An 18,054-nucleotide genomic window follows, 5' to 3' on the forward strand; every position below is an offset into this window, starting at 1 on the left:
TACATTACTTTTATCAACCAGTCATACAACACTTGGCATACATTACTTCTATTAACCAGTCATACAACACTTGACATACATTACTGCTATCAACCAGTCATACAACACTTGACATTCATTACTTCTATCAACCAGTCATACAACACTTGACATACATTACTTCTATCAACCAGTCATACAACACTTGACATTCATTACTTCCATCAACCAGTCATACAACACTTGACATACATTACTTCTATCAACCAGCCATACAACACTTGACATACATTACTTCTATCAACCAGTCATACAACACTTGACATTCAGTACTACCAACCAGTCATACAACACTTGACATACATTACTTCTATCAACCAGTCATACAACACTTGACATACATTACTTCTATCAACCAGTCATACAACACTTGACATTCAGTACTTCTGTCAACCAGTCATACAACACTTGACATACATTACTTCTATTAACCACTCATACAACACTTGACATTCATTACTTCTATCAACCAGTCATACAACACTTGACATACATTACTTCTATCAACCAGTCATACAACACTTGACATTCATTACTTCTATCAACCAGTCATACAGCACTTGACATACATTACTTCTATCAACCAGCCATACAACACTTGACATACATTACTTCTATCAACCAGTCATACAACACTTGACATACATTACTTCTATTAACCACTCATACAACACTTGACATCCATTACTTCTATCAACCACTCATACAACACTTGACATACATTACTTCTATCAACCAGTCATACAACACTTGACATACATTACTTCTATCAACCAGCCATACAACACTTGACATACATTACTTCTATCAACCAGTCATACAACACTTGACATTCATTACTTCTATCAACCAGTCATACAACACTTGACATACATTACTTCTATCAACCAGTCATACAACACTTGACATACATTACTTCTATCAACCAGTCATACAACACTTGACATTCAGTACTATCAACCAGTCATACAACACTTGACATACATTACTTCTATCAACCAGACATACAACACTTGACATACATTACTTCTATCAACCAGTCATACAACACTTGACATACATTACTTCTATTAACCACTCATACAACGCTTGACATTCATTACTTCTATCAACCAGTCATACAACACTTGACATACATTACTTCTATCAACCAGTCATACAACACTTGACATACATTACTTCTATCAACCAGTCATACAACACTTGACATTCAATACTTCTATCAACCAGTCATACAACACTTGACATACATTACTTCTATTAACCACTCATACAACACTTGACATTCATTACTTCTATCAACCAGTCATACAACACTTGACATACATTACTTCTATCAACCAGTCATACAACACTTGACATACATTACTGCTATCAACCAGCCATACAACACTTGACATACATTACTTCTATCAACCAGTCATACAACACTTGACATACATTACTTCTATTAACCACTCATACAACACTTGACATTCATTACTTCTATCAACCAGTCATACAACACTTGACATACATTACTTCTATCAACCAGTCATACAACACTTGACATACATTACTTCTATCAACCAGCCATACAACACTTGACATACATTACTTCTATCAACCATTCATACAACACTTGACATACATTACTTCTATCAACCAGTCATACAACACTTGACATACATTACTTCTATCAACCAGTCATACAACACTTGACATACATTACTTCTATCAACCAGTCATACAACACTTGACATTCATTACTTCTATCAACCAGTCATACAACACTTGACATACATTACTTCTATCAACCAGTCATACAACACTTGACATACATTACTTCTATCAACCAGTCATACAACACTTGACATACATTACTTCTATTAACCAGTCATACAACACTTGACATACATTACTTCTATCAACCACTCATACAACACTTGACATTCATTACTTCTATCAACCAGTCATACAACACTTGACATACATTACTTCTATCAACCAGTCATACAACACTTGACATACATTACTTCTATCAACCAGTCATACAACACTTGACATTCAGTACTTCTATCAACCAGCTAAACAACACTTGACATACATTACTGCTATCAACCAGTCATACAACACTTGACATACATTACTTCTATTAACCAGTCATACAACACTTGACATACATTACTTCTATCAACCAGTCATACAACACTTGACATTCAGTATTTCTGTCAACCAGTCATACAACACTTGACATACATTACTTCTATTAACCACTCATACAACACTTGACATAAATTACTTCTATCAACCAGTCATACAACATTTGACATTCATTACTGCTATTAACCAGTCATACAACACTTGACATACATTACTTCTATCAACCAGTCATACAACACTTGACATACATTACTGCTATCAACCAGTCATACAACACTTGACATACATTACTTCTATCAACCAGTCATACAACACTTGACATACATTACTTCTATCAACCGGTCATACAACACTTGACATACATTACTTCTATCAACCAGTCATACAACACTTGACATACATTACTTCTATCAACCAGTCATACAACACTTGACATTCATTACTTCTATCAACCAGTCATACAACACTTGACATACATTACTTCTATCAACCAGTCATACAACACTTGACATACATTACTTCTATCAACCAGTCATACAACACTTGACATTCATTACTTCTATCAACCAGTCATACAACACTTGACATACATTACTGCTATCAACCAGTCATACAACACCTGACATAAATTACTTCTATCAACCAGTCATACAACATTTGACATTCATTACTGCTATTAACCAGTCATACAACACTTGACATACATTACTTCTATCAACCAGTCATACAACACTTGACATACATTACTTTTATCAACCAGTCATACAACACTTGACATTCATTACTTCTATCAACCAGTCATACAACACTTGACATACATTACTTCTATCAACCAGTCATACAACACTTGACATACATTACTTCTATCAACCAGTCATACAACACTTGACATTCAGTACTTCTATCAACCAGCTAAACAACACTTGACATACATTACTGCTATCAACCAGTCATACAACACTTGACATACATTACTTCTATTAACCAGTCATACAACACTTGACATACATTACTTCTATCAACCAGTCATACAACACTTGACATTCAGTACTTCTGTCAACCAGTCATACAACACTTGACATACATTACTTCTATTAACCACTCATACAACACTTGACATAAATTACTTCTATCAACCAGTCATACAACATTTGACATTCATTACTGCTATTAACCAGTCATACAACACTTGACATACATTACTTCTATCAACCAGTCATACAACACTTGACATACATTACTGCTATCAACCAGTCATACAACACTTGACATACATTACTTCTATCAACCAGTCATACAACACTTGACATACATTACTTCTATCAACCGGTCATACAACACTTGACATACATTACTTCTATCAACCAGTCATACAACGCTTGACATACATTACTTCTATCAACCACTCATACAACACTTGACATTCATTACTTCTATCAACCAGTCATACAACACTTGACATACATTACTTCTATCAACCAGTCATACAACACTTGACATACATTACTTCTATCAACCAGTCATACAACACTTGACATTCATTACTTCTATCAACCAGTCATACAACACTTGACATACATTACTGCTATCAACCAGTCATACAACACCTGACATAAATTACTTCTATCAACCAGTCATACAACATTTGACATTCATTACTGCTATTAACCAGTCATACAACACTTGACATACATTACTTCTATCAACCAGTCATACAACACTTGACATACATTACTTTTATCAACCAGTCATACAACACTTGACATACATTACTGATATTAACCAGTCATACAACACTTGACATACATTACTTCTATCAACCAGCCATACAACACTTGACATAGATTACTTCTATTAACCAGTCATACGACACTTGACATACATTACTTCTATCAACCAGTCATACAACACTTGACATACATTACTGCTATCAACCAGTCATACAACACTTGACATACATTACTTCTATCAACCAGTCATACAACACTTGACATATATTACTTCTATCAACCAGTCATACAACACTTGACATACATTACTTCTATCAACCAGTCACACAACACTTGACATACATTACTTTTATTAACCAGTCATACAACACTTGACATACATTACTTCTATCAACCAGTCATACAACACTTGACATACATTACTGCTATCAACCAGTCATACAACACTTGACATACATTACTTCTATCAACCAGTCATACAACACTTGACATATATTACTTCTATCAACCAGTCATACAACACTTGACATACATTACTTCTATCAACCAGTCATACAACACTTGACATACATTACTTCTATTAACCAGTCATACAACACTTGACATATATTACTTCTATCAACCAGTCATACAACACTTGACATACATTACTTCTATCAACCAGTCGCACAACACTTGACATACATTACTTCTATCAACCACTCATACAACACTTGACATACATTACATCTATCAACCAGTCATACAACACTTGACATACATTACTTTTATCAACCAGTCATACAACACTTGGCATACATTACTTCTATTAACCAGTCATACAACACTTGACATACATTACTGCTATCAACCAGTCATACAACACTTGACATTCATTACTTCTATCAACCAGTCATACAACACTTGACATACATTACTTCTATCAACCAGTCATACAACACTTGACATTCATTACTTCCATCAACCAGTCATACAACACTTGACATACATTACTTCTATCAACCAGCCATACAACACTTGACATACATTACTTCTATCAACCAGTCATACAACACTTGACATTCAGTACTACCAACCAGTCATACAACACTTGACATACATTACTTCTATCAACCAGTCATACAACACTTGACATACATTACTTCTATCAACCAGTCATACAACACTTGACATTCAGTACTTCTGTCAACCAGTCATACAACACTTGACATACATTACTTCTATTAACCACTCATACAACACTTGACATTCATTACTTCTATCAACCAGTCATACAACACTTGACATACATTACTTCTATCAACCAGTCATACAACACTTGACATTCATTACTTCTATCAACCAGTCATACAGCACTTGACATACATTACTTCTATCAACCAGCCATACAACACTTGACATACATTACTTCTATCAACCAGTCATACAACACTTGACATACATTACTTCTATTAACCACTCATACAACACTTGACATCCATTACTTCTATCAACCACTCATACAACACTTGACATACATTACTTCTATCAACCAGTCATACAACACTTGACATACATTACTTCTATCAACCAGCCATACAACACTTGACATACATTACTTCTATCAACCAGTCATACAACACTTGACATTCATTACTTCTATCAACCAGTCATACAACACTTGACATACATTACTTCTATCAACCAGTCATACAACACTTGACATACATTACTTCTATCAACCAGTCATACAACACTTGACATTCAGTACTATCAACCAGTCATACAACACTTGACATACATTACTTCTATCAACCAGACATACAACACTTGACATACATTACTTCTATCAACCAGTCATACAACACTTGACATACATTACTTCTATTAACCACTCATACAACGCTTGACATTCATTACTTCTATCAACCAGTCATACAACACTTGACATACATTACTTCTATCAACCAGTCATACAACACTTGACATACATTACTTCTATCAACCAGTCATACAACACTTGACATTCAATACTTCTATCAACCAGTCATACAACACTTGACATACATTACTTCTATTAACCACTCATACAACACTTGACATTCATTACTTCTATCAACCAGTCATACAACACTTGACATACATTACTTCTATCAACCAGTCATACAACACTTGACATACATTACTGCTATCAACCAGCCATACAACACTTGACATACATTACTTCTATCAACCAGTCATACAACACTTGACATACATTACTTCTATTAACCACTCATACAACACTTGACATTCATTACTTCTATCAACCAGTCATACAACACTTGACATACATTACTTCTATCAACCAGTCATACAACACTTGACATACATTACTTCTATCAACCAGCCATACAACACTTGACATACATTACTTCTATCAACCATTCATACAACACTTGACATACATTACTTCTATCAACCAGTCATACAACACTTGACATACATTACTTCTATCAACCAGTCATACAACACTTGACATACATTACTTCTATCAACCAGTCATACAACACTTGACATACATTACTTCTATCAACCAGTCATACAACACTTGACATACATTACTTCTATCAACCAGTCATACAACACTTGACATACATTACTTCTATTAACCAGTCATTCAACACTTGACATACATTACTGCTATCAACCAGTCATACAACACTTGACATAAATTACTTCTATCAACCAGTCATACAACACTTGACATACATTACTTCTATTAACCAGTCATACAACACTTGACATACATTACTTCTATCAACCAGTCATACAACACTTGACATACATTACTTCTATTAACCAGTCATACAACACTTGACATACATTACTTCTATTAACCAGTCATACAACACTTGACATACATTACTTCTATCAACCAGTCATACAACACTTGACATACATTACTGCTATCAACCAGTCATACAACACTTGACATACATTACTTCTATTAACCAGTCATACAACACTTGACATACAATACTGCTATCAACCAGTCATACAACACTTGACATTCATTACTTCTATCAACCAGTCATACAACACTTGACATTCATTACTTCTATCAACCAGTCATACAACACTTGACATACATTACTTCTATCAACCAGTCATACAACACTTGACATTCATTACTTCTATCAACCAGTCATACAACACTTGACATACATTACTTCTATCAACCAGCCATACAACACTTGACATAGATTACTTCTATTAACTAGTCATACGACACTTGACATACATTACTTCTATCAACCAGTCATACAACACTTGACATACATTACTGCTATCAACCAGTCATACAACACTTGACATACATTACTTCTATCAACCAGTCATACAACACTTGACATATATTACTTCTATCAACCAGTCATACAACACTTGACATACATTACTTCTATCAACCAGTCACACAACACTTGACATACATTACTTTTATTAACCAGTCATACAACACTTGACATACATTACTTCTATCAACCAGTCATACAACACTTGACATACATTACTGCTATCAACCAGTCATACAACACTTGACATACATTACTTCTATCAACCAGTCATACAACACTTGACATATATTACTTCTATCAACCAGTCATACAACACTTGACATACATTACTTCTATCAACCAGTCATACAACACTTGACATACATTACTTCTATCAACCAGTCATACAACACTTGACATTCAGTACTTCTGTCAACCAGTCATACAACACTTGACATACATTACTTCTATTAACCACTCATACAACACTTGACATTCATTACTTCTATCAACCAGTCATACAACACTTGACATACATTACTTCTATCAACCAGTCATACAACACTTGACATTCATTACTTCTATCAACCAGTCATACAACACTTGACATACATTACTTCTATCAACCAGCCATACAACACTTGACATACATTACTTCTATCAACCAGTCAAACAACACTTGACATACATTACTTCTATCAACCAGTCATACAACACTTGACATACATTACTTCTATTAACCACTCATACAACACTTGACATCCATTACTTCTATCAACCACTCATACAACACTTGACATACATTACTTCTATCAACCAGTCATACAACACTTGACATACATTACTTCTATCAACCAGCCATACAACACTTGACATACATTACTTCTATCAACCAGTCATACAACACTTGACATACATTACTTCTATTAACCACTCATACAACACTTGACATTCATTACTTCTATCAACCAGTCATACAACACTTGACATACATTACTTCTATCAACCAGTCATACAACACTTGACATACATTACTTCTATCAACCAGTCATACAACACTTGACATTCAGTACTTCTATCAACCAGCTAAACAACACTTGACATACATTACTGCTATCAACCAGTCATACAACACTTGACATACATTACTTCTATTAACCACTCATACAACATTTGACATACATTACTTCTATCAACCAGTCATACAACACTTGACATACATTACTTCTATCAACCAGTCATACAACACTTGACATACATTACTTCTATCAACCAGTCATACAACACTTGACATACATTACTGCTATCAACCAGCCATACTACACTTGACATAGATTACTGCTACTAACCAGTCATACAACACTTGACATACTTTACTTCTATCAACCAGTCATACAAGACTTGACATTCATTACTTCTATCAACCAGTCACACAACACTTGACATTCATTACTGCTATCAACCAGTCATACAACACTTGACATACATTACTTCTATCAACCAGCCATACAACACTTGACATACATTACTTCTATCAACCAGTCATACAACACTTGACATTCAGTACTTCTATCAACCAGCTAAACAACACTTGACATACATTACTGCTATCAACCAGTCATACAACACTTGACATTCATTACTTCTATCAACCAGTCATACAACACTTGACATACATTACTTCTATCAACCAGTCATACAACACTTGACATACATTACTTCTATTAACCACTCATTCAACACTTGACATTCATTACTTCTATCAACCAGTCATACAACACTTGACATACATTACTTCTATCAACCAGCCATACAACACTTGACATACATTACTTCTATCAACCAGTCATACAACACTTGACATTCAGTACTATCAACCAGTCATACAACACTTGACATACATTACTTCTATCAACCAGTCATACAACACTTGACATACATTACTTCTATCAACCAGTCATACAACACTTGACATACATTACTTCTATTAACCACTCATACAACACTTGACATTCATTACTTCTATCAACCAGTCATACAACACTTGACATTCATTACTTCTATCAACCAGTCATACAACACTTGACATACATTACTTCTATCAACCAGTCATACAACACTTTACATACATTACTGCTATCAACCAGCCATACAACACTTGACATACATTACTTCTATCAACCAGTCATACAACACTTGACATACATTACTTCTATTAACCACTCATACAACACTTGACATTCATTACTTCTATCAACCAGTCATACAACACTTGACATACATTACTTCTATCAACCAGTCATACAACACTTGACATACATTACTTCTATCAACCAGCCATACAACACTTGACATACATTACTTCTATCAACCAGTCATACAACACTTGACATACATTACTTCTATCAACCACTCATACAACACTTGACATTCATTACTTCTATCAACCAGTCATACAACACTTGACATACATTACTTCTATCAACCAGTCATACAACACTTGACATACATTACTTCTATCAACCAGTCATACAACACTTGACATTCAGTACTTCTATCAACCAGCTAAACAACACTTGACATACATTACTGCTATCAACCAGTCATACAACACTTGACATACATTACTTCTATTAACCAGTCATACAACACTTGACATACATTACTTCTATCAACCAGTCATACAACACTTGACATACATTACTTCTATCAACCAGTCATACAACACTTGACATACATTACTTCTATCAACCAGTCATACAACACTTGACATACATTACTGCTATCAACCAGCCATACAACATTTGACATAGATTACTGCTATTAACCAGTCATACAACACTTGACATACATTACTTCTATCAACCAGTCATACAACACTTGACATACATTACTTCTATCAACCAGTCATACAACACTTGACATACATTACTTCTATCAACCAGTCATACAACACTTGACATACATTACTTCTATTAACCAGTCATACAACACTTGACATTCATTACTGATATTAACCAGTCATACAACACTTGACATAAATTACTTCTATCAACCAGTCATACAACACTTGACATACATTACTTCTATTAACCAGTCATACAACACTTGACATACATTACTTCTATCAACCAGTCATACAACACTTGACATTCATTACTTCTATCAACCAGTCATACAACACTTGACATACATTACTTCTATTAACCAGTCATACAACACTTGACATTCATTACTGATATTAACCAGTCATACAACACTTGACATAAATTACTTCTATCAACCAGTCTTACAACACTTGACATACATTACTTCTATTAACCAGTCATACAACACTTGACATACATTACTTCTATCAACCAGTCATACAACACTTGACATTCATTACTTCTATTAACCAGTCATACAACACTTGACATACATTACTTCTATCAACCAGTCATACAACACTTGACATACATTACTTCTATCAACCAGTCATACAACACTTGACATACATTACTGCTATCAACCAGCCATACAACATTTGACATAGATTACTGCTATTAACCAGTCATACAACACTTGACATACATTACTTCTATCAACCAGTCATACAACACTTGACATACATTACTTCTATCAACCAGTCATACAACACTTGACATACATTACTTCTATCAACCAGTCATACAACACTTGACATACATTACTTCTATTAACCAGTCATACAACACTTGACATTCATTACTGATATTAACCAGTCATACAACACTTGACATAAATTACTTCTATCAACCAGTCATACAACACTTGACATACATTACTTCTATTAACCAGTCATACAACACTTGACATACATTACTTCTATCAACCAGTCATACAACACTTGACATTCATTACTTCTATCAACCAGTCATACAACACTTGACATACATTACTTCTATCAACCAGTCATACAACACTTGACATACATTACTTCTATCAACCAGTCATACAACACTTGACATACATTACTGCTATCAACCAGTCATACAACACTTGACATACATTACTTCTATCAACCAGTCATACAACACTTGACATTCATTACTTCTATCAACCAGTCATACAACACTTGACATTCATTACTTCTATCAACCAGTCATACAACACTTGACATACATTACTTCTATTAACCAGTCATACAACACTTGACATACATTACTTCTATCAACCAGTCATACAACACTTGACATTCATTTCTTCTATCAACCAGTCATACAACACTTGACATACATTACTTCTATCAACCAGTCATACAACACTTGACATACATTACTTCTATTAACCAGTCATACAACACTTGACATACATTACTTCTATCAACCAGTCATACAACACTTGACATACATTACTTCTATCAACCAGTCATACAACACTTGACATTCATTACTTCTATTAACCAGTCATACAACACTTGACATACATTACTTCTATCAACCAGTCATACAACACTTGACATACATTCCTTCTATTAACCAGTCATACAACACTTGACATACATTACTTCAATCAACCAGTCATACAACACTTGACATACATTACTTCTATTAACCAGTCATACAACACTTGACATACATTACTTCTATCAACCAGTCATACAACACTTGACATACATTACTTCTATCAACCAGTCATACAACACTTGACATTCATTACTTCTATCAACCAGTCATACAACACTTGACATACATTACTTCTATCAACCAGTCATACAACACTTGACATACATTACTTCTATTAACCACTCATACAACACTTGACATACATTACTGCTATCAACCAGTCATACAACACTTGACATAAATTACTTCTATCAACCAGTCATACAACATTTGACATTCATTACTGCTATTAACCAGTCATACAACACTTGACATACATTACTTCTATCAACCAGTCATACAACACTTGACATACATTACTTCTATCAACCAGTCATACAACACTTGACATAAATTACTTCTATCAACCAGTCATACAACATTTGACATTCATTACTGCTATTAACCAGTCATACAACACTTGACATACATTACTTCTATCAACCAGTCATACAACACTTGACATACATTACTGCTATCAACCAGTCATACAACACTTGACATACATTACTTCTATCAACCAGTCATACAACACTTGACATACATTACTTCTATCAACCGGTCATACAACACTTGACATACATTACTTCTATCAACCAGTCATACAACACTTGACATACATTACTTCTATCAACCAGTCATACAACACTTGACATTCATTACTTCTATCAACCAGTCATACAACACTTGACATACATTACTTCTATCAACCAGTCATACAACACTTGACATACATTACTTCTATTAACCAGTCATACAACACTTGACATTCATTACTTCTATCAACCAGTCATACAACACTTGACATACATTACTGCTATCAACCAGTCATACAACACCTGACATAAATTACTTCTATCAACCAGTCATACAACATTTGACATTCATTACTGCTATTAACCAGTCATACAACACTTGACATACATTACTTCTATCAACCAGTCATACAACACTTGACATACATTACTTCTATCAACCAGTCATACAACACTTGACATACATTACTGATATTAACCAGTCATACAACACTTGACATAAATTACTTCTATCAACCAGTCATACAACACTTGACATACATTACTTCTATCAACCAGTCATACAACACTTGACATACATTACTTCTATCAACCAGTCATACAACACTTGACATACATTACTTCTATCAACCAGTCATACAACACTTGACATACATTACTTCTATTAACCAGTCATACAACACTTGACATACATTACTGCTATCAACCAGTCATACAACACTTGACATAAATTACTTCTATCAACCAGTCATACAACACTTGACATACATTACTTCTATTAACCAGTCATACAACACTTGACATACATTACTTCTATCAACCAGTCATACAACACTTGACATACATTACTTCTATTAACCAGTCATACAACACTTGACATACATTACTTCTATTAACCAGTCATACAACACTTGACATACATTACTTCTATCAACCAGTCATACAACACTTGACATTCATTACTGCTATCAACCAGTCATACAACACTTGACATACATTACTTCTATCGACCAGTCATACAACACTTGACATACATTACTGCTATCAACCAGCTAAACAACACTTGACATACATTACTGCTATCAACCAGTCATACAACACTTGACATACATTACTTCTATCAACCAGTCATATAACACTCGACATATATTGTCTCTACCCATCAGCCATAAACATTGTATGTTCATTCTCTCTATCCCCCTAAATTGTACATACCCCTTTTTTATCCATCAGACTTACAGCACAGACATGATGACAACTGACTCTGCAGCCAGTTCAACAGCTTTCAACTGTGGAGTAAAGACCAAGTATGAGATGTTAGGGGTTGATGACACCGTAGTACGCAAAGATTGCTCTACTGTAGAGGCAGCCAAGGTTTCATCTGTTCTCAAGCAAGCTCTAGAAGCGGGTCAGCATTCCACTAACCAACATACACTAGTTTCCATGTTTCAAATTGGTTCGGAGTTGCCTGCTGCTGACCAACTTGCACCATACCATTTCAATGATCCCGGAGTTGCACTACGCATATGGGTCTTTCCAAGATTTGTGATGCATCTTTCAAAACAAAATTTACTAGACTCGCCTTCTCATAGCGAGTGCCTTAACATAAATTTTGCGAAGCAAAATGGCATCGAACGTATTCGGGTTTTACCGTTTTTAAGATTCAGAGTCGAAGCAGCTCCACACCCATTCAAAGCATAGAAACACAGTGAAGCACTAGTATTTGTAAGTACAATATGTCTTGAGGCTACATAGTGTCTGGGGAAACACTTTAACCTTGACTGTTCAATGAAGGTAGTGTACAATTCACAGCCATGCTTTAATCATATCTTGTTATATCCTACTAGTAGGCTCATACTAGTAGGCTTATACTAGTAGGCTCATACTAGTAGGCTCATACTAGTAGGCCAGCCCGTTCTCTGCACTGTGAGAGATCGTCATGGGTAACCGATATTGTCATAATTATTTCATAGTGCAGCAAAGCATCTTGAGTAGTGCAGTGGTATTGTGCATGCATTTCTATCATCTTCCATGAGTTCAAATTCTGTGGAAGGCATTCTTTTTTCTTTTGCTCGTTGCGTGTCTTCGAACTTTTTTTTAACACTCTTAATGTTGATTTGGACAGACGAAAGGAAGAACATGAAACCCATTATAGTAAGGACTATATCAGGTTCAGCTATATCTACTAGATGTCTGTGAGGTCTATGCACTCTTGTTTATTAAAAAAGCTAGCTTTCTAGCTCTTGTTCTCTGATCAGACCGTATTATATACCGGTAGAAATCTTTATAAGTACCCTAGGACACTTATGTATTCGCCTCATCTAACTTTCGCGTTTTTGCGGAGTCGTCCTCTCGCGGAAATTTCATGAGCAAAACTAAACTATCATAACGAATGAGTGAAAACGCGGAATTAAATAGCTTTGTTCATTAATAGTCCAAGAAACAAATGGCAGCAAGCGATCAAATTGCATTATCGATCTCCGCCACACAATTCTACCTGCGGTTCACAATTACAAACTAGTCCCAAATTGAGAAATTTTTTCTTGCCGGTGAACCGAACCTGAGGAATCTAATTATGTTTGTTCCACTGCATTTATTTTCACATCACTATATTTTTGCACTCATAAGAGCTGCGAAATAAAATAAGGATCATATCACGTTCAGCTACGTGTATATCTACTAGATGTCTATGAGGTCTGTGCACTCTCATTTGTTAGAAAAGCTAGCTTTCTATCTCTTGTTCTCTGATCAGGCTGTATCATATATGAATCTTTACAAGTAGTTAGTTATCCTTTATGTATAATGGTAAAAAACACGTCTGACAAGTCGCACTGCAAAATGGATTTGTAGCAAAGAAAAATTAAGGTTTCCAGATAAGTTGTAGTCTACATGTTTATGTACTTTTATATTTTATGCTACTTTTAGCAGGTTTGGTGTAACGCAATGAATTCTTTCTATTTTAAAAATTATGACTCAATTAGTTTTATTACAAAATTCTTTCTTTTCACTTTTATTTACTTTTGTTACATGTCTAACATAACATAAGAGGTCTGATCACAGTTTAGGCAAACTTAGTAGAAGATACTATGATGTACTTGAGCAGTTAAGTTGCTTAATAAACTTGCCACCAAAAGCAGTGCGCCAACCACCTATTAACACACACGAATTAAAATGCATGTTTCGTCTAGTTTTGACTTTGACAAATAAAATTATCAAAGAGAAGCATTTTAAAGGAAAGAAATGGTATCATGAATAATGGGCAAACGAAAATAGGTACAGTATATTTAAACCAAAAGAAAAATGTAAAATTACAGAAGATTAAATTCTGGATGCTATTGGCCAATTTTTTTGCATTGACGTAGAAGGGATCACTGATGATTATCATACTGCAGTAAATGTGACCTTAGCTTTGTTGTGCACAAAAATTGATTGATTTTTCTAAAATCATTCACTAAAATGCCTATCACAGAATATAAGCTTACAAATTCTTTGGTGCCTCCCGTTGCACATTGTTTTTATTACTTTTGATATCAATAGTATGCCTAGAATAATAGTGTTTATTCTTCCACAAATATGAGAAACATCATTTTCTATTCCAAGACACCAACATACATTATCACATGCACCATCATATGTTTCAGTTTATGTACTGTGTAAGCATAGTATCGCAAATTGTCTCATTTTTAATAAAAACATTTCTCTGATCGGAACTCCTGAATTTCATTTTTTTGTAGAGACTTTAACAACTCTTTGTAATATGGGAGCCCTGACAAGGGTCGTTTAGCTCAGAAAATTAGCTTTAGTTTTTGATACATGGTATTTGATTTAGCTATTAGTAACCTCCAGCATTTGACTTTCCATCATCTCCTTAAACTTTGGAGTTACAATGAAAATTGCTCACTAAATGGAGAGGAGATTAAAATTTTATTTTGAAACTAGATGAGTTGGATTCCTTTAAAGTCAAAAAATTACACTGATATATAAATGTTCATAGTATTAGAATTAGAGACAACAAATATATTGAAATAACAAATGTGGTCTGAAGTGCTCTATGAAACGATCGTATCGCAACTATTTTATTAGATACTGTAAATACAATAGCATGTCTACAGATCTTTTCCTACTCTGAACGTCATATCTAGTATGATGTTCGAAGGAAGACATGAAACCATCATTAATACCATCATATTCCATAGTAATCTGGTGGTATTAACATTCCTGTAAATTTCAGGGAAGTCTGTAGGGATAATTACGACTGATAGCGTTGTCGGCGCCTCTCCTGCGGGAACGTACGCTCATGCGGCGTTCAGGGGCTGGACGACTGAAGTTGATCCCTCTTCAAGAAATAGAGAGTTGTGCAAGGACATCGCAAGACAGCTTGTAGAGGACAATCTCGATATACAGGTTAGGCTCGCTAAAAATAATTTAATGGAATTTGAGAGCTACTGGCAGTGTTTAGGTTATCAAAATAACTCATGCTTGTAGACAGGCCAATAATGACATCTGTGATTCTATGCTTCATTTCCCTAACTCTATGCTTCATTTTTCTAGCTCTATGTTTCATTTTCTTAACTCTATGCTTCATTTGCCTAACTCTATGCTTCATTTTCCTAACTCTATGCTTCATTTTCTTAACTCTATGCTTTATTTTCCTAACTCTATGCTTCATTTTCTTAACTCTATGCTTCATTTTCCTAACTCTATGCTTCATTTTCTTAACTCAATGCTTCATTTTCTTAACTCTATGCTTCATTGTCTTAACTCTATGCTTCATTTTCCTAACTCTATGCTTCATTTTCTTAACTCTATGCTTCATTTTCTTAACTCTATGCTTCATTTTCCTAACTCTATGCTTCCTTTTCCTAACTTTATATTCCATTTTCCTACTTCTATGCTTCTTTTTCTAACTCTATGCTTATCAGGTAGGAGCAAAAAACATCAATTGACCTGCTATAAGCACTAACGGCTTTTTTCTATTTTTTATCTGCCCCATTGTTTTTTTTTTCTGTTTTTCTTTAATTTAATTTATTATTAAACAATAACAAAAATAATTGCAGTTGATAAGTAATAAAATATATCAAATGAAATAATTTCCAAATTAGATGATAAAATCAGAGTCATGGTATGTTTGTATAAACTCAACAATTCTCATTGCTAAGGTACTCTTTTTACCAAAAATGGCTGACATGCTTTTACTGGCTGATAGATAAAAATGCTATATGATAGAGATTGCAAATTGAACAAACATAAAATAACTTAGCAACGTAAATACATTTTTAATACCAAGTTCATTAAGGTGTACTAGGTTTTTTGCAATAAAAAATAAAAAATAGGCAGAATATTTCACATAAAACTACATGTGAAAGCAAGCATTATTCTATCATTCTTCTGCGTTGCACGACAAATAAAAAACAGCTTATAAACATTACATTACCTTCATTACTTTACCTACTACATTACCTTTACACTACATTATCTACTACTGTTTATCACCTGTTTTATTACCCGTGCAATGCAGGACATTTAGTTCGTATATAAATTGTCCATTACTGCTCATCAATACTAGTAAAAAGAATTTCTCGTTAGCAGCATGCGCAAAACATTTCAGTGGTAAAATCATGCCGGGACTGATAAAGTTTTATAGAACTAGCCAAAGTTGGAAAAACCATGATCTTTTTTCAACAAA

At 34.4% G+C, this 18,054-nt stretch overlaps 1 protein-coding gene across 1 annotated transcript in view; it reads left to right on the forward strand.

Moving 5' to 3' along the window:
• Positions 1–18,054, forward strand: part of LOC137406159 (alkaline phosphatase-like) — a 41,313-nt gene that overhangs the window by 16,067 nt on the left and 7,192 nt on the right. The window contains exons 4-5 of the mRNA XM_068092689.1: positions 13,602–13,776; positions 16,600–16,772. Of these exons, the coding sequence (XP_067948790.1) occupies positions 13,602–13,776; positions 16,600–16,772 (348 nt within the window). The remainder of the gene's footprint in view (positions 1–13,601; positions 13,777–16,599; positions 16,773–18,054) is intronic.

The sequence above is a fragment of the Watersipora subatra genome, chromosome 10 (genome assembly GCF_963576615.1).
Source record: "Watersipora subatra chromosome 10, tzWatSuba1.1, whole genome shotgun sequence".
Classification (NCBI taxonomy): Eukaryota; Metazoa; Bryozoa; class Gymnolaemata; order Cheilostomatida; family Watersiporidae; genus Watersipora; species Watersipora subatra.